Below are 17814 nucleotides of genomic sequence, written 5' to 3' on the forward strand. Positions count from 1 at the left end.
TACACCTGTTAAAACGTGGATGGGCACATAGGAATACTTTTAGTATACAGGCGATTGGGTATGTACAACGCACAGTTTAAGCCTCATAAAATATGCAGTGATAGTACTGCGCAAGCAACGGACTACTGTACCAAATTACCGCTTACAACCGCACCAGTCACTAAGTGATATTGATGGAGCACCCATGACGCACCCCGCACTCAAGTCACCACACACTCGGTCAAGCTGGCCCGAATATCGCCCGTCATCATGTTGTGGGATTCTGGTTGTTCCGTATTTGCCATGAAAAGACCCCGCGGCTCATGACCCCATTTCCATTGGCAGTTTAGCCTGAAGTGTCATGATGGGTCCTACAGCTATCCCATTTATCCCTATATGGAGTCTGCTGAGTGCAGACACTGTGAAATAGATAAACCTGGCCGCATCTCAATCCAGTGCACCATCATATTGTTGTTTAGTTGTTCTTTCCGTTCTATGCTAGGTTTGCTGGTGTGATATAAATACCCCTCAACCCTCGTATACCCATTCTCAGCGATACTCGTATTCGAACACATACCAACGGTTCAGTGAGATCATCCATCATGGCTGACGCTCCTATTTCTTTCCTGCCCCTTGGCGCCATCATCCAGTCCCTTGTCGTCAACGGCATCAACGTCGTCCAGGGCTTCCCCACGCAAGAGGACTATGAAAAGCACAACTCCCCCTACTTTGGCGTGACTGTTGGTCGTGTCGCCAACCGAATTAAGGGTGCTCGGATTGACAGCCTCAATGGTAAGGAAGTTACTCTCGCCGCCAATGATGGACAGAACCATCTTCATGGCGGTAAGATTGGCTGGAGCAGCCGCGTCTGGGACGGCCCCAAGCCCGTTGGAACTCGCCAAATTCCAGGCGTAGAGGGACTCGAGGGTGGGGAGAGTGTTGCCTTTACACTTACCAGTGAGGATGGTGACGAGGGATACCCTGGCACCGTCGAAGTCACTGTTACTTACACAACTGGCGCACAAAACGTCAATGGCAAGGAAGTCATCATCCTTGCCATGGAATACGAGGCAAAGCTTGTTGGTGGCGCTGATGAGACCGTCATCAACATGACCAACCACTCCTATTTCAACCCCAGCGGAAAGGAGACTATTGCTGGTACAGATATCACCCTGCCTACAGCCAACTACCTGGCTGTTGGTAGCGATCTCATCCCCACAGGCAAGATTGAGCCTTTCCCCGGTGTTACCGCCAACAAGACCTTCACACTGGGCCCCCAGGAGCCTAATATCGATCATTGCTTCGTCTTAAACACAGACCCATCCTCTGTGCCCCTAGACACCCGCAACCAGCCCCTCAACCTCAATGTCAAGGCCCACCACTCCGGCTCCGGCGTGAACCTGGAGGTTTACAGCACTGAGCCCACCTTCCAGATCTACACTGGCGCTGGCATTAATGTGCCTGCCGTCAACGGTTTGCCTGCTCGTGGTGCTCGTGCCGGTTTCTGCTGTGAGCCTGCTCGCTATGTTAACGCTGCCAATGTACCTGAGTGGAAGAACCAGGTCTTGCTCAAGAAGGGCGACACATATGGTGCCAGAACCGTATACAAGGCGTGGGCCGATTGAATTGGATCACGAATATGAAAAGAATATCTGCTAAATAGAGGCTGTTTTGAACGCCTAGCTACCGTAAGACAATTAGAAAGAAAAACCAGGTCCTGCTCCCAGACACCGTTTTGTACAAAGTTGATCGTGATGCATCCTGATGTCCCTAAATTACATGCTGTCAAGATAGACAGGCGAATCATATGCATAGAATACCCGTAGGCCTTAATCAGAATCACTGTCATCATCGCCCAGAAACGCCAAATCCGCCCTTGCTCTCTTGCGTCTCGCAGCATACGTTTCCTCTTCGTCCTCTTCATCATCATTATGCTCGTCGCCGTTGTTTTCTTCGGCGTCACTACCGCCGCTTTCAACGACCTTGGCACTCTTGCTCTTGCTGCGGCTTGCACGACCGCGGCCCTCTACACCCCAGAGAGCACTCATCTCCTGCGCAGATTCAACCTCGGCCAGAAGTTCTCGCCTCTCTTTGATTTCGCGCGCCTTCGCTTCTGAGAAGCGGCCATCCATTCCGATATCAGTGAGCATCTTCCTAAGGTGTCGAATCTTTGCTTTGGCATCATCGCCGTATTTCTTCAGCTCGTTGTGCCAAAGCTTTCTAACACCACACTTCGTAAGCTGACCCTGCAGTCGTTTGATTTCCTCGGTATTAGGGTCTTCAGATGTAGCGGCTTTCTTTGTGGCAACCTTGGTGGCCTTTGCTGGCTTGCTGCCTGCCTCTTTCTTTTCCTTCCTCTTGCGTTTCGGCTTTACTGGCTCATCGATGACATCCGAATATTCGTCTTCCTCGTCCACAACTGGCTTGTTCTCATCCCCTTTGGAACCCTTCTCTCCATCTTTTGAGTTCTGTGGTATTGTTGAACTTGTTGCCTTTTCACTTGTGAGTTCTCCATTCTCAACCCCATCATCGTTATCTCCTGACACTTCAGATTCAGATTTGATCGCATCCTCTTCGTCCTCTTCTTCGAGTTCAACAGCTTTAGACTTGTGCTTTGGCGCCGCTCTCTTTCGCTTCTTCTGCGGTTTGTCCTCCTCGCTGAGATCACTTAATTCGCTCAGTTCACTGGATACGCTGGGCTTGGACTCAAGGTCAGTTTCAATATCAGACTCCTCCTTCTTGTTTGCCTTTTTTGACTTTGGTTTTGGTCTGGGCTTCGTGACGCGTTTCTGACGCTTGGGCTTTGGTTCAGGAGATTCGGCATCAGGAGAAGAGCGCTTTACGCCAGCTTTGCCTTCTCTATCTGAATCTGCATTTTTACTGCTGTCTGGAACCCATCCGTCCATAAGTTTCTCCTGAAATGTGTAAGTATATGATGTAGACGTCGTTCATAAGCAAACATACCACTCTGTCCTTGATCAAACTTTTGCTTTTTTGCTTCCACTCTGCACTTGAGAAGAAACCGTCATCAAAGCTGAGATTCTCCTCGGTTTGTTTGCGAACCTTGTTCACAGTAGTTTCGTCCGGTGTAGCTTGATAGACTTGATAAGTCGCATCAAGGAGCGCCTGCTCGATTTCATCTTCTGAAGGCGCCATAGTTAAATTTAATATAAAATCGGTTTAAGTCAATAAGTGGCCCTTTGTCGGGGTTGCTTGAATAAGAGTGACTTGATGGCTCATAGCATTTCACGATGAGTAGTCGAGTGTTGGGTTTGAGTCGCGTTCAGACGCGACAGGCTTGGAGTGAGCCTGGCAGCCCTGGACGTTTATTGTGGAGACTTCTGTTTGGCGGGGGAGAGCTTTGACCAATGGCAGCTTGTTGCGTTTCTGAAAACCCCATCCCTGCTTGTCGAGGTCGTTACATTAATGAACACAATAGAATTGTCAATGTTTCTCCGTTTTTCGAAGAAACAAGGCTCAGTATTAATATGTTCATGTGGCGGGTTATCATATAAAAGTGCCTAAAACGGACATATATGAAGACTGTTCTGTCTTGACTGGGCACTCAACCTTTTACCTGGTGGAGTGACTTTTAGGTGTAGCTTGGCGTCTTTAACTCCGGGGGCAGCACCTAAGTATTTCCCCCTACGTAGAATTCTTAATGCTTCAAACATCTTACATCATTGACCACCATCAGTTCAAAATGTCAGCTTCATTAGCTCCAGAGTGCAACGAGGTTAAGGAGTAAGTTCATCTCACATAATGGATAAGAGCTCCGTCTTATACAGAATTCTAGGCGGTATGATACGTGTTTCTTAAAATGGTACAGCGAAAGTATGTATCTCGACCTCTACTGTGGCACTGAGCTGAAAATATGCAGAGTACCTTCGAGGCCAAGAAAAGGGCAACAAGGAATGTGCAGACATGTTTAAAGAATACCAAAATTGTCTCAAGGTACTCTTCATTCAAGGTTAGAGGCTTCCTGTTGCTCACTTACCACAGGTTGCTCTAAAGGATCGAGGTGTGGATAAATTAGTGGAAGAGGCCCGAGAAGAAAACAAAGAGAACGATCTAAAACACCTTGGACCGAGAAGTATGATACGTCCTTACTTCCTATGCCCTCTAACCTACTAATATTGCCTTTAGAATGAATGACATATATCGAGCACTAGAGAGCACGGCGTCCCGGATGAAGAAAATATGAATGTTTGGAGCTTGGTCATTGAGAGTTCCAGATGTTCCTGTTGTATCTCTCTCTACTCAACTCCCATATAATTTCTACTCCCGTGCAATTCCTCCTCCATGTCCGTCCATATCATGCTCCTATGTGTCTGCCTACCATCGTCATCGCCTTGAAGGATGCGGAATCAGGCCGCTCACACGTGATTTTCATTGATTGGGTGACCCACTGTTACTGGTAGTCCATGCCATGTTGCTCTTCGGGGACAGAACAACATGCAAGGGGAACCAATCAACTCGATCTCTTCCATTGGGTCGGCAATGCCCTCTTGACCTGCATCCTATTCCCTTTTGTTAGTTCTGACGCTCATTACCAAACGTTCTCGTCTTTATTCAGGACTATCGGCTTTGCGAACCTACGGTCAACCGTCGCTTCGTCCCGCCAGCAAACCCACTACCGACAGCTTGGCATAGCCTCTACTGGTATATCTTCTAAGCTTTTACCGAAGGACGGCATGTACTGCCACGAGGAATAGCGCTTCTATGCACCCCTTTTCTATTCTGACGCTCGGCATCTTCGTCGCTGGTTACATCACTGCCCGTTGGGATCTCGTCACTCGTCTCTATGAACTTGCCATCTTCGCTTGGGAAAACGGTGTTGTCGTGAGTCCATGCCCCGCCTTCTTGCGCAACCTTTGAAAGGACTAACCTATAACTACAAAGACACGCGCAGCAAAAGCCTTTGCTGCACTTTCCGTCCTCTTTCTCTCTATTTGCGCCCCGACTGTCTTCCTAGCCAGAAAAGAAACGAATCTGGTACGCCCGATTGCAACATTCGAAGCCGCTGGCAATGGCTAACAAGATCTGTTCAGCATCCAAGAGGAACAGGAACTGGTGTCTCTGCGCGGGAGCAACTCAGAAGGCGTGGTTCATTTTAAGAGACTCGTTCCAGTTGATATAGTTGCTTGTCATGGTAGAGCATGATGGGCTGATGAGAGTGTTCTGGCCGACGGACATTCGCAAGTCTGATCGCCCTGGCGTCGTGGTGGGATGGCGCAATTCCATATTGGACGTGTTTGTCGTAACCATCCTCGAAGATGTCGATGTTTGTTTGGTGTATTGCAATACGATAGCAGGGGTATGCTAATTTTTCTCAGGCACGAAATACCGAATTCCATCTCAAAGCCGGCACTTTGTTCCGTAGCGAGATTCACCCGACTAGCCAGATCACCGATATGTGTGGCCACAGCTCAATGCATGTCCTTGGCCTTTCGAATGCCATCGATGCAGCCGCCGCAGACCCTTCTTGGTTCTGTGCTACGACCAGCTCAAATCCAAGAGAACCAAAAATTACATGCGCGAAGGCGGTGAGCGTACAGCTTATTCTATATGACCGACCTCAGCCCCAGGGAATGCAATACGTTTCGCTGAATCCGATCGCACTAGCGCTTGGTCATGATGGTTCCTTATTAGGCGACACAACAGTGTCGGAAGGGGAGCAAGAGACTCGAGAGCGCCAAAAGAAAGAAGAGAATCGCAAATTGGTTGAGAAGCTCAAGCAACACACCATTTTTAAACGAGTTCCTTCTGCACGCGACAGGGCCCTGCCCAAAATCATCAATCAGATCAACTGGTCTTGGGAGCTGGAGAAGACGTTGCAGAAAAATGTAGGACGGCTGGGATCAAGACCACGCCGAAGCCTTAGTGTGTCTGAAAGGGTTGTTGAGACAGCATCGACAATGCGAAATTATGTCATCCTTCAGTTGTGGACATGGTTTACGCTCTACCTTTTCCCTACTATACGCAAGACCTTTGTCCTTGTTCTCATGGGCCACCGCGTTGTAGCAGAGATGCTGCTCTTGCTGCTTGAATTTCGAGCCAAGCCTGATTATGCGGCCCTGAAAGACATATCGGCTACAGCACAACAAGTTGAGATACGACTACAGCAGTTCTGCTATTGGCCGATGCAGTATATGAAATTGCGGCAACGGAAAAACAACTGGGCTAGTGTCACGACTAGTCATCCAGATTATATCCGTTTCTACAACAGTTTATGGCTTGTTGCCAACGATGTCATCATCGGAATCGCCCTAGGTTCATACATTATTGAGAATGCAGACTGGGTTGCTGAGCAAATCGGGGATCTACTCCAGGCCTACACGGTAGACGCACTCCAAAGCAGCATATCATGGCTCATGGGCTGGCCGGCTGGTCTCAAACTCAATGGTGAACTGGCGGCTTTCTTGGGAGATTTGTTCCTTTGGGTCATTGATTACTGGTCTAGTGAGTCTTGGGAACCTTCTCAAAAGTGCATACCCTTTCTGACTTGGATATAGGTTGTATCGAAACTCTTACACCAGCATTGCCCCAGATGGTGTGGTTCATAGGATTCTCCTCCTTTGCCGGAGCTAGCATGCCAATTGCCATGTTCTCTGATATGCTTTCCACCCTAACCATTCACATCTACTCGTTCTACCTCGCGTCAGGACGTATATACCATTGGCAGCTCACCATTCTCCAGTCCTTGTTTCATCTTTTCCGAGGCAAGAAACATAACGTTCTTCGCAACCGTATCGATTCCTGCGACTACGATTTAGATCAACTCCTTGTTGGCACTATTCTCTTTACGCTACTCTTCTTCCTCTTGCCAACAGTCGCTGTCTTCTATCTCAACTTTGCCATCGCAAGGATGGCGATTATCTCTTTAAAGGCTGGCTTTGATACCCTTCTTTCATGTCTAAACCACTTTCCTTTATTTGCACTTATGTTGAGAATAAAAGATCCGAGGAGACTTCCAGGTGGCATACGATTTGAGCTCCGAGATAGCCATGACTATAGGCACGACAACGATAATAATGCTGACGGATTGCCGCCTACGTCCGTTATCTACCTCAAGGTGTGTAGTTTCCGATTACTCGTATGCAACATAGCACGCTGACACCATTCTTAGTCGATTCCTCTGACATTCCGGATCATGTTCAACCAATACTTCCAGATGGCAAATCGCATCCGGAAGCACTACCTGTCACCAAAAGTCTTCTTCTGCTTGCTGACTGGCAAGTTTGTGCCGCCAATCAACCGCAAGAACTTGTATAGTCTGCAATACAGCATGTTGCCAGCTCGTCGGGCAACCATCTGGGAGATGTGGAGAGCGTTGAACACAGAGACCAGACCAGCAAAGCGGATGCCGTTGCCTTATATCCCGCCATTGCCCAATGCAGGCAGAAGAACCTCAGCGAATAATGGACGGGCTAGATGAATGACAGACATGAGAATTGCTTGAGTAGTGATGAACAATAGCTAGAAGTATCAATAAGTTCTGTAGAAATTGCTGTGAAAGTGAATTGTTCTGGCGATCAACTGAGAGACGGTCAGATCCGGTAATTATGCATCGGTCGAGACCTAGTAGGAAGCAGAGCCCCCAGCGGGCGTTTATCCTGACTCGTATTGTGCGAGTAATTTGTCGATCGTCATGAATTACAAGCGTTGGTCAGGCTAATCCAAAAGGTACTCGTTATATCGAATGTAAATCGGCTATGCAGTTCGGTTGCAGTTGCTTCCATCCTCTAATCTTACACACATGAAATATGATTGGAACTTTATTCTTCCAACCCCACCTCCCCGGATTCACGGCCCTCTTGGTCCTGTGTCACCCATGGGTTACTTCAGTAGATATGGATGTAGGTGGGTAGGTACAGGTACAGATCCGCCTGAGCAAGTCGGGCTGGAACTGAAATGGCCAAATCCTTATCCAATTAATCACCACAATGTTCCACAGATTGACTTGGCTGATTACCGTAGAGACCTCTGAGCTCAAATTCTATCGTCTCAGAAGTGGTTACCCAATGATGTAACATCCTCCAATACTCAAAACTACTATTGTTCCCCGCGCTGCACAGCGGTTGAACTAAGACAGGCTCAATGACCCCCAGACCACTAAAAACGGCAACCTTGTTTTCTCCTCGGCAGAGACCAGATGAAGTTAACAGGTTATGGCATATGAATGCTGTATCCGAAAATGTCTGTGCAAACTAGCAATGACGACAAGGTTGCTGATGGTTGGTTACCAGTGTGACTTGCAAGTCACCAATAGTAGCGAAGACATCGTCGGTATGTATCTTCAAGGGTCCCTCTAATAAAGTCTTGATCGTAGGCTTCTCGAATTCCTGTTCGGTCCACTCTAACAAGCTAACAATGCTCCTAAGTGCTCTTGGTGCTCTTTAATGCTCTATCGTCTTTTTCAACTTAAAGAACAGGCATTGGCCCACCATTCTTATTCAAAGGGTCCAGAACCCTCTCTTAATCTCCCCGCCGTACTTTTATCAACAAAGGGTAGTCAACCCCAGCTCTAAAGAATTAAACGATTTATAGTGGCACCATCATTTGGTAACAGCACCACGCTTGCAGCACACATCATACCTCGCACTTCTTGTCCCATGCCTTGTGACGCCCGCCAATTTCTCACTAACGAATACTTGTCCTGCCGAACCATCCACCAATTCATCCCGTCCATCCATCTCAGACAGGCTATCCCCCAACTGTCCATGGCAGGCTGCTCCACTCATCACCACGTTCAACAACGTCTTCCCATTCTCGTCGGCCCCATCAGGCGGCATTGACGTCACTACCAGCTGCTGGTTCGACGAGACCTCAAGTCGTGACCCTGAAAGCTGAGGAAGCATTGCCAAAGTCGTACGGAGACGAGGGGTAGCAGTGCAGCGCTCTGGGGTAGTAGAAACTAGAGGCACATTCGCATCACCTGCTGCGGCTTATTTCACTTCCTGGTAAGTGATTGACACGTTCTCTCGGTCTCTTGATACTGTCATGTATATATACATACCTCCAGGACTGGAGAGATCATCCTCGGCCCAGAGTCCCCTTACTACGTCCTCACCAGAACGTGAAATCGGCCTCCCAGTTTTCTGATTCATGCCTGTTTTTGTCATAGGTCAATTGCACTACCCATATAAAGTCGTTCTCGTCCGCTTTCTGACATCATCTGCTGTAATATCATCTTTCACATTTCTTCCAAGCAGAGCATATAGAAGGAAACTCGAACTAGCAACTTGTATTAACACTGTTCGTAATGGAAACACAGGTCCAAACAACAACCCATCAACACGACCCTTGGGCTGCCACCCATCAGGTCATTCTTCAATCAGCCGCCATGGATCCTAAGCAACGTTTCTACAACCATTTCCTGGAGAGTGTTACAGGTAAGAATGGATGTTAGATCTTCAAACGCTCTCCATTGCCTAACTTCCATGTTGCGTAGTACTCCAAGACCTGATCGATGAGCTACCATCCATTGCTAGTGTCGGTGGTGAGCGCCAGGAGGCCATTGATCACATTCTAGCCAGTATCGCCAAGCTACAAAACGAAGTGTCTGATGCTGCCGACTACACACCTTCTTATGACAGAAAACAGTATTCTGAGGTAACCCAGCTGGCCTCTTTGACTAGCTGCTTCGACTGACATTCACATGCTTGATAGACCATTAAGACTCTCCAGGACAAATTGAATGAGACAATCACCAAAATCACACCAAAGTCAAAATTTCAGTTTCGTCGTAAGACCGACCACGTTGATATGGGCGCTCCTGAGAACGACCCTCGACTTAGCCCTGGAAGCCATTCTCGGGCCAAGCATGACACGACCATTGCATCTACCATCGCCAGTCCTCCTTCGGCGACAAAGGAAGACACTCTCAGCGAATTACCGCCTAAGGATACCTACAAAAATTACAATGAAGAGATGGCTCGACCCAGCGCATCTTCCCTTCGTAAGCCCAGCTTCTCTGCTGCCAAGAATATTGGCATTTCGAATCATTCAGGGCTACACATTATTCTACCGTCTTCGGCATCCCGTGCCACCTCTTCGGGTAGTCTCACTGATCTCAAGAATTGTATCATCGATATGTCTATTCCGACATCCTCGGGCACAGCTTTCCCTGGCCTTGCTATTAAGAATGTATCCAAGAGCCTCATCGTCGGGGGTCGCGTCAACGGCGCAGTTCATATCACAGGAGTGTCTGACAGCACTATAGTTGTTGTGGCCAGGCAAGTGCGGATTCATGAGTGCAGTAACGTTGACATCTACCTACATTGTGGAAGCCATCCTATTATTGAGGACTGCTCTGGCATGCGATTTGCACCTCTGCCCAAGCCCTATGTAAGATATAATCTTCGATATTTGAATAGCTAGACTAACAGGCGTATAGACGACTGACGCTGAGGAGCCTGGGGAAAACCAGTGGGATCAGGTCGATGACTTTAAGTGGTTAAAGGCTGGTCACAGTCCTAACTGGACCACTCTGTCCGAAAACGAAAGGCTCAGTGATGACCTTTGGAGATCTGTCGTCCCTGGCCAGCCTGGTGTCAGTGTGGAGGAGTCCTTGAAAAAGCTGGGCATTCCACGGAGGTGATGGCCGCAATGAATACCTAGTGAAAGGATGAAATTCATACCCGGCCGTAGGGCTTCATATCCGCAGATCAGGTAGAACGCAGCGCACAACATAAATCCTTTTATTTAATGCGAAACTCCAAACACCCTGCTGATAAAACCAATACGACAATCTTGCTAAAAGTAATAGTCTAATGCCGAAAATCATACGTGACCCATCATAAGAAACACTGGACGTGTATCATGACTCCATCTTGTCACCAGCACTGACTTCCTCTTTCCGATCCCTTCCAGTGGCTTCGTCTCTTAATCGTTGGAGTAATGCTCGTTGTTTCTCGATGCGATTTTCAAGGTCACGGATCTCATCGTTCTGTTCGGCGATGGATCGGTCCATATCCGGGAGCTCTCGGACCTGTGCGCGAGCACGCTGCAGCTTGTGTTTCAGGCCATCGGTGGCTCCAGGGACATCTTTGAAAGACAATGTAGGTCCAGAGGCGTTGTGACCGGTGGTCCCCGGGGCAGGCTCTGTAGTGATTCCAGCCGACGACTGAATACCAGCGCGGACGCGGGCCAGGACGAGAGAGAGCTCGGAAAGGGCGTCTAGAGTATCCGGAGAGAACGTGGGTGGGAGGGCCAATGGGTGTGGACCAAATGCGGATGCAGGCGCAGATGCAGATGATGGAGACATGGTCTGTCGTTCTATGATATGACTCGATTCAACTTTGACCGCTCGAGGGCTCGCTCGGAAAGGATGGTAGGAGAGAATCAGGCGACGTAGGTGTGGATGCGGTGTAGTGTGATGTCGGCAGGCAGTTCAAGGTGAGTGATCCTGATAGCGTTGTATCTCTATTACATACAGCTCGGGGAAATAGGCCGAGTGGGTTCTCTCAGCCTTGCATAAAACTCGTAATAGCGTCGAGTTTTATCACAGATGGTGGTGGGCAAATGGAAAAGATCGATTGGGCCGATGGGCCGTTTTGTTGTTGGGTTGACGGTCCGAAAGAGATGGAAAAAAGGCCAAAGATTGACAGTGTGAGTTCATCATTACACGTTACAAAATGGGACTTCTCGTATGCTATGCACCGTGTGAATACAAATCATGGCCGCTGAGTGACATGACATAAACCCCCACCACTACAACGTGTTTCCCTGCAAAATCATCTGTCGTCTCTGGGCCCATCAAATCACGCATCATTTCTTTTACTCAAGACAGGCCCGAGTTACTCTCCGTCTTATCCTTATCTTCCTAGAGTCTCTTCTTTATACCTCGTCTATTTCTTTCTCGTGCTCCCTGGTTCTCTTCTTCTTTCTTCTCATTGCCAGTGCAAGAAAGAAAGAACCAACAAACAGTAGTCATCATGTCCAAGACTGATCAAAAAGCCTGCCTCAGTACGTCGTCATGCCCCGCCCCCTCCAAAATTCCAACAAACCCATTTTCATGCCCCGCGATCGGGATAGCAACAGCGCTGCAATGAGAAACGTTTGAAGATAAATACTCCCGTTGCTCAGGAATTTCCAATTGTCTCGCGACCAGATTGGATTGTTACATCGTGTTTTGTCCTCATATATTTGGAATTGGCCTGGCTAATCATGTTGTTTTCGCATTCTTATAGTCGTCATTGACGGTTGGGGCATTCCCTCTGCCGACAGCCCCAAGGACGGTGATGCCATCACCAACGCCAAGACCCCCGTCATGGACGCTCTCTACAAGGACTCCAAGGGCTACACTGAGCTCGAGGCCTCATCGCTGGCGGTGGGACTTCCAGAGGGTCTCATGGGTAACTCTGAGGTTGGACACTTGAACATTGGTGCTGGTCGCGTTGTGTGGCAAGATGTTGTCCGAATCGACCAGACCATCAAGAACGGCGAGCTGGCCCAGAATGATGTTATCAAGAAGACTTTCCAGAGTGCTGCTGCTGGAAACGGCCGACTACACCTTTGCGGTCTTGTCTCCCATGGTGGTGTGGTAAGTCATATCATATACAGTTCCTTCTTTCTACTACCAGTCACTTACACCAGAGCAGCACGCCAAGCAAACCCACCTCTACGCCCTCCTCAAGGCTGCCAAGGAGTATGGCGTGCCCAAGGTCTTCATCCACTTCTTCGGCGATGGCCGTGACACCGACCCCAAGTCCGGCGCCGGCTATATGCAGGAACTTGTCGACACTGCCAAGGAGATTGGCATCGGTGAGATCGGTACCGTTGTTGGCCGATACTTCGCCATGGACCGCGATAAGCGTTGGGACCGCCTCGAGATCGCCCTTAAGGGTCTCGTCCTCGGTGAGGGTGAGGCCTCTGAGGACCCCGTTGCTACCGTCAAGGCTCGATATCAGCGCGGTGGTGATCTTGATAGGGATGAGTTCCTCACTCCCATCATTGTTGGTGGCGATGAGCGCCGCATCAAGGGTAAGTTCAGTTTCAATTAGTTGCATTTCAAACACAACCCCTAACAGCAGCACAGATGACGATACCGTCTTCTTCTTCAATTATCGATCCGACCGTGTCCGCCAGATCACCCAGCTTCTGGGCGATGTTGATCGATCTCCTCTTCCCGACTTCAAGTACCCCAAGATCAAGCCCCTTGTCACCATGACTCAATACAAGGGTGACTACCCCTTCGAGGTTGCTTTCAGGCCCCAGCACATGGGTAACGTCCTCGCCGAGTGGTTGGGCAAGCAAAACGTTGAGCAGGTCCATATCGCTGAGACCGAGAAGTATGCTCACGTCACCTTTTTCTTCAATGGCGGTGTTGAGAAGGTCTTCCCTCTCGAAACCCGTGATCAGTCCCAGGATCTCGTCCCCTCCAACAAGTCTGTCGCTACCTACGATCTTGCACCTGAGATGTCTGCCGATGGTGTCGCCGACCAGGTTGTCAAGCGCCTGGGTGAGCAGAAATTCCCCTTCGTCATGAATAACTTTGCCCCTCCTGACATGGTTGGTCATACTGGTGTCTATGACGCTGCTGTCATCGGCTGTGAGGCCACCGACAAGGCCATTGGCAAGATTCTTGAGGGCTGCAAGAAGGAGGGCTACGTCCTCTTCATCACAGCCGATCACGGCAATGCTGAGGAAATGAAATTCCCTGACGGCAAGCCCAAGACTAGCCATACTACAAACAAGGTGCCCCTTCTCATGGCCAACTACCCCGAGGGCTGGAGTCTCAAGAAGACCGATGAGGGTGTCCTCGGTGATGTTGCCCCTACCGTGCTTGCTGCCATGGGTCTACCTCAACCCGAGGAGATGACTGGCAAGTCTCTTCTCCAAAAAGCTTAATGTTTATGACGATGACGAGAGCACGTATCTAAAACAAGGGTCCTTCGGGATGGTGTAGCAGTAGTGGGTGTGGCATTAGCGATTTGTGGGTTGTTGGTTATTGTTGCGCGTGAGTCGATGCGATGACTCTGGAGTTGAGGGCGGAAGGGTTAGAAGTTATGCTCGGCTGCATAGACATAGAGTCGTAATCCTAGAATAGTAAAACGACCAGTAATAGAGACGAACAACACTGCCTCTCAATTTCCTGCCTGTATCAGACAAATGTCTAAGGGAATTGGTCCGCTAGGTATAAGGCCGTCGACGGAATCGATTGATAATACCAATTTCTGAAGGGGCAGATCAAGGCACCGATGAGTAGGCCAGTGCATCGCTTCTGCTTGTTTCCTGTACCTAAACTACACAAAGACAACGACAACGAAGCACTACAACAACCAGTCCACCCTATACTGGCTAGTAAATTCCTATCAAGATAATTCTAACGAAATCTCTTCTAACGTGAAGGTCGGTATGTGAAATGGAAATTCAGAGTAGGTGGCTAGTGATCTCTCAATTTAGAAACCAACAATGCCCTTTCCTGAAAAATGGACATCCCATATCAGCTACACATAATTGTCCCATCAGATAGGGATGATACACCGGCAGTGTGAGTATTGTCGGGATTCATTTCGTGGGTCAATTCATATGAAATAACAAAAACCGAATTAAGTCTGGGTCGTTCGAAATTGACGACAGTGAATAGGGGTTGAAAAAGAAACAAAAATTGAATTCATCGTAACGCGCTAGATCTTTACCGCTATATCATATCGTATAGATACGATTAACTTAGCCCAAGACCGATATGAGCAAGACATGCCATTGCTTGCTCCGGGCAGTTAGGGTGGCAACATCAAGCCGAATCAGTTGTACATAGTTCATTCGATCCAACGAACAAGGAGAGGCTGTTAAAAAGTCCCCTGTGAAGCTGATGCGAGAACCAAAACTAGCGAACTGTAGTCTGCCGTGGTGAATACTGGACCAGAGTCTTTAGGGCCAGGTCGCCGGATGGATACAAACAGGCTGAGGGGGGCACCCCGGTTCCTATCACAGAAGCCCAATAAATAGGTAGTATTCCCATGCAGAACACCACTTTCGTCTGTTGTGGGAACATGGTTTCCGAGGGACTGTCTCCGAAAGTATGAGGAAAGTGGCAGTGAAACGAGATCAAGGTCGAGTATTGAGATAATACCTGACTTCCTCAGATTGGATGAGTGAAAGGAGCTGGAACCGTGATGGTGGGTCATCAGAAGCATATCAACTGGAGCAACTTCACAATCCTATGGAGGCTAGGAGGCTCAACTTACACCAAAAGCTGTTTAGCCAATGGTGTGTTCGAGTCTGGTGTCACGTACCAAGGAGTCAGATCACTCCCGCATCCTGGGCGACCGGAATCCACAGTGCTTCAGATCTGTGCAACCTTCCAAGCCACATGCTCTTCTATCTAATCAATCACTTCATCTCAATTCGACGATCATCCAGGGGTTATATGTGGCTTCCTAGGGGAGGGAAGAAAACACAGGTCCTCGATCATGAATGACAAGAAGACTTAGGTAATATAGCCTGAGCTTAGGAATAACTTTTGCTAAATTTATTTTGACACCTCACAGCAAGGTTCGCTGTTTTCTTGCCCCCCCGAGGGCTTCAAACAGCAGATATCTGATAGGGACACTCAAACAGCATCCTTAAAACATCCTAAGAGGTCAAGGGACGCCGGAGGTCCCGCTCCGGCAACCAAGGGTCCCCCAAAAGGGCGAGTTAGCCTTTAGCTCACGCATCTAGATTTGATGCGGGAGCCAAGAGAGGGAGGGTCCGGCTGTGCTTTCCTGGCTTGTTGGTGTACGTACCAATTCTGGTGACGATCGTGGGGGAATGGCAAGGTCCCGAAGATCGAGCGGAAATAAGCAACAGCCATAGACTCGAGGCCTTCAACCGAATCCTAGGTTAGACCTATCGTAAGTGGTGAATAGTCCAAAGAAGCAGAAACACACGTGCCTTGCCTCTCAACCACAGTGGCTCGTGCATATGTATGACATGAAGACGCAAGGCTTGAGTAATTGATTGTGACGACGGCCGCACTTGTGATACAACAATCTGTAATCACGCTTCTGTGCTGTGCGCTGTAAACTGGTTCATACTGCAAAGACTACCTAGTCATGAAGACGAACACGGAAGCTCATCCATCCGTTGCAAGTGGCCAGGATGTTTCACAGATCGCGTGCAAATCTGTAATGCCTAGAGATCAAACCCATGGGTCGTCCCGATAGATGTTGAAAGTGGCCAGGGGCCTAGGCTGTTTGTGCCTGGCAATGATGGTAAAGTAAGGGTTTCGTGATCTTTCGATTGTACAGTGCAATAAAGTGATTGACCTGAGATAAGACAAGATCCCAAGTACAACAATCAAGATCTGCGTTTCATCTCGCAATCCTTCCTTCATACCGAAGAGCCACGACACTTCGCCTACAGGTTCGTCCCTGACGATGGTCTCGAACGAATCCACCATTCATCAACACGTTCACCTATTCTAGATCCAAGGGGGAGCGGCGCCGACAATGAACGGGTGATCAACATGGAGATTGTTCAAATCCCCATCATCTGGGATCGCATTTTGGCGTAAGGAGTGAGCCAAACTCCAATTAAGAGGGTGCCTCTAGATTTCTCTTTTCAGGGACGTTAATCGACACTTGTGCAAGAAATCAACCTCCCAAGCGAAACAAGGGATTGGGTGATGTTGATGGACCCAAGCCATCTTTGCTCAAGCCTGCCCGCGATCCAGCTGCACGAAGGGTCGTTCCGTGGAGCTCGATCCTAGCTATAACTGCGCTTCCTCGAGATCGAGAAGGTTGAAGCGCCAATTTACCCAATCAGAACGTATTCGGTCGCTTACATCCGAAAGAGATGTGGCAATGTGAGATAGGGGTGTGAATTGCCATTTGAGACAGGAATTTTTGCAGATTTTGAGAATTCGATTCGCATCTCAAAGTTTCGCATATCCTATTGCCACGGAGAATCGGGTTTGAGGTGTGCATCTAATTGGAGATACATTTTTGGTGTTGTAGGAACTTGCCCCTGTCCATCAAGAACACCATGAACTTAGGAGTGGACGGAGAACCGTCGTGATTGGACGGTTGACATAGTCCAGTCAGTCTCGTGACTTTCTTCAGAAAATCCGTTAGAAACCTTAAATACATGGCATTACTTCTTGTTTCAATCCGTCACCCTCTACGTACTAAGTTTTGGGCGAAAACAAGGAATCGAGATTTCTGTCTATAGAAACCATTCGAAATGTTCTAAGCGCTCAGGGGACTTGACCTTGCAAGGACCCTGGATTTCCTCAATCGGATGACGGATCGACGTCACATGGCAAATGATCTGCAAACCAGAGCCTCAGTTGGGTAGTCAATGACAGGTTTCTAGGGGATTTGGCCAGACCACATCGTGTCATATTACACGCTGGAAAAGGCCACAATCGCTACTCTGAGTATGTTAGCTTACTGTAACCTGCAACAGGGAAGTACTACTTGGTATGCAGAGACATCACGAAATTGAATATCAAAAACTTGGAAAGGGTTTTGGGACGTGCATGGGCCTGCCAGGGATTAGGTACGCGTGGTCTCCAGCTAGAAACACCGTTAGTCCGGTTCCCGGTGATTTGTGTCAGGATATCCCACACATCACAAGAGGCAGAGAGAGTATCGTAAGATGCTAAGGTGAGCAAGTGCGGAATACTTGCTCACGGGTCAGATAAGCAAAAGTTGAAAGATAGCAACATAAAACGGCGATTGCAGATGTTTTCCTTTTAACATCGTATCGGGGTTGTTTGTGTTTGAGATGACTGGAGATCATTTTCCTGACAGAGCTGAGTTTCGGGTATATAGTGGGTATCTAGCAACCACCACAGCCCATTTTCCTTGACTTTCTATAGTGTCCTGCTTTCGCTGACTCGGA

At 48.6% G+C, this 17814-nt stretch overlaps 8 protein-coding genes across 8 annotated transcripts; 5 read left to right on the forward strand and 3 right to left on the reverse strand.

Moving 5' to 3' along the window:
• Positions 1-581: 581 nt before the first annotated feature.
• FPRO_05952 (uncharacterized protein) lies at positions 582-1604 on the forward strand (the record flags this gene model as incomplete). Its single annotated transcript, XM_031229189.1, has 1 exon — positions 582-1604. One exon carries the CDS (start codon positions 582-584, stop codon positions 1602-1604), a length of 1023 nt encoding a protein of 340 aa, XP_031079450.1.
• Positions 1605-1808: 204 nt separating this feature from the next.
• Positions 1809-3135, reverse strand: FPRO_05951 (uncharacterized protein; the record flags this gene model as incomplete). The annotated part of the gene is made up of 2 exons (XM_031229190.1): positions 1809-2894; positions 2944-3135. The coding sequence occupies 2 exons, from the start codon at positions 3133-3135 to the stop codon at positions 1809-1811; spliced, it is 1278 nt and encodes a 425-aa protein (XP_031079451.1).
• Positions 3136-3682: 547 nt separating this feature from the next.
• FPRO_05950 (uncharacterized protein) lies at positions 3683-4130 on the forward strand (the record flags this gene model as incomplete). The annotated part of the gene is made up of 5 exons (XM_031229191.1): positions 3683-3723; positions 3776-3813; positions 3860-3933; positions 3982-4072; positions 4126-4130. 5 exons carry the CDS (start codon positions 3683-3685, stop codon positions 4128-4130), a joined length of 249 nt encoding a protein of 82 aa, XP_031079452.1.
• Positions 4131-4701: 571 nt separating this feature from the next.
• FPRO_05949 (uncharacterized protein) lies at positions 4702-7417 on the forward strand (the record flags this gene model as incomplete). Its single annotated transcript, XM_031229192.1, has 7 exons — positions 4702-4821; positions 4882-4974; positions 5031-5085; positions 5136-5263; positions 5316-6441; positions 6495-7054; positions 7109-7417. The coding sequence occupies 7 exons, from the start codon at positions 4702-4704 to the stop codon at positions 7415-7417; spliced, it is 2391 nt and encodes a 796-aa protein (XP_031079453.1).
• Positions 7418-8537: 1120 nt separating this feature from the next.
• On the reverse strand, positions 8538-9089 carry FPRO_05948 (uncharacterized protein; the record flags this gene model as incomplete). The annotated part of the gene is made up of 2 exons (XM_031229193.1): positions 8538-8896; positions 8999-9089. The coding sequence occupies 2 exons, from the start codon at positions 9087-9089 to the stop codon at positions 8538-8540; spliced, it is 450 nt and encodes a 149-aa protein (XP_031079454.1).
• A 236-nt stretch (positions 9090-9325) lies between these two features.
• Positions 9326-10582, forward strand: FPRO_05947 (putative tubulin folding cofactor C; the record flags this gene model as incomplete). The annotated part of the gene is made up of 4 exons (XM_031229194.1): positions 9326-9374; positions 9434-9594; positions 9652-10329; positions 10379-10582. 4 exons carry the CDS (start codon positions 9326-9328, stop codon positions 10580-10582), a joined length of 1092 nt encoding a protein of 363 aa, XP_031079455.1.
• Positions 10583-10801: 219 nt separating this feature from the next.
• Positions 10802-11248, reverse strand: FPRO_05946 (uncharacterized protein; the record flags this gene model as incomplete). Its single annotated transcript, XM_031229196.1, has 1 exon — positions 10802-11248. One exon carries the CDS (start codon positions 11246-11248, stop codon positions 10802-10804), a length of 447 nt encoding a protein of 148 aa, XP_031079456.1.
• Positions 11249-11918: 670 nt separating this feature from the next.
• Positions 11919-13833, forward strand: FPRO_05945 (putative phosphoglyceromutase; the record flags this gene model as incomplete). Its single annotated transcript, XM_031229197.1, has 4 exons — positions 11919-11949; positions 12174-12526; positions 12585-12966; positions 13022-13833. 4 exons carry the CDS (start codon positions 11919-11921, stop codon positions 13831-13833), a joined length of 1578 nt encoding a protein of 525 aa, XP_031079457.1.
• Positions 13834-17814: the final 3981 nt, after the last annotated feature.

Source organism: Fusarium proliferatum (genome assembly GCF_900067095.1).
Source record: "Fusarium proliferatum ET1 genome assembly, contig: FPRO_scaffold003, whole genome shotgun sequence".
In the NCBI taxonomy this organism is placed as follows: domain Eukaryota; kingdom Fungi; phylum Ascomycota; class Sordariomycetes; order Hypocreales; family Nectriaceae; genus Fusarium; species Fusarium proliferatum.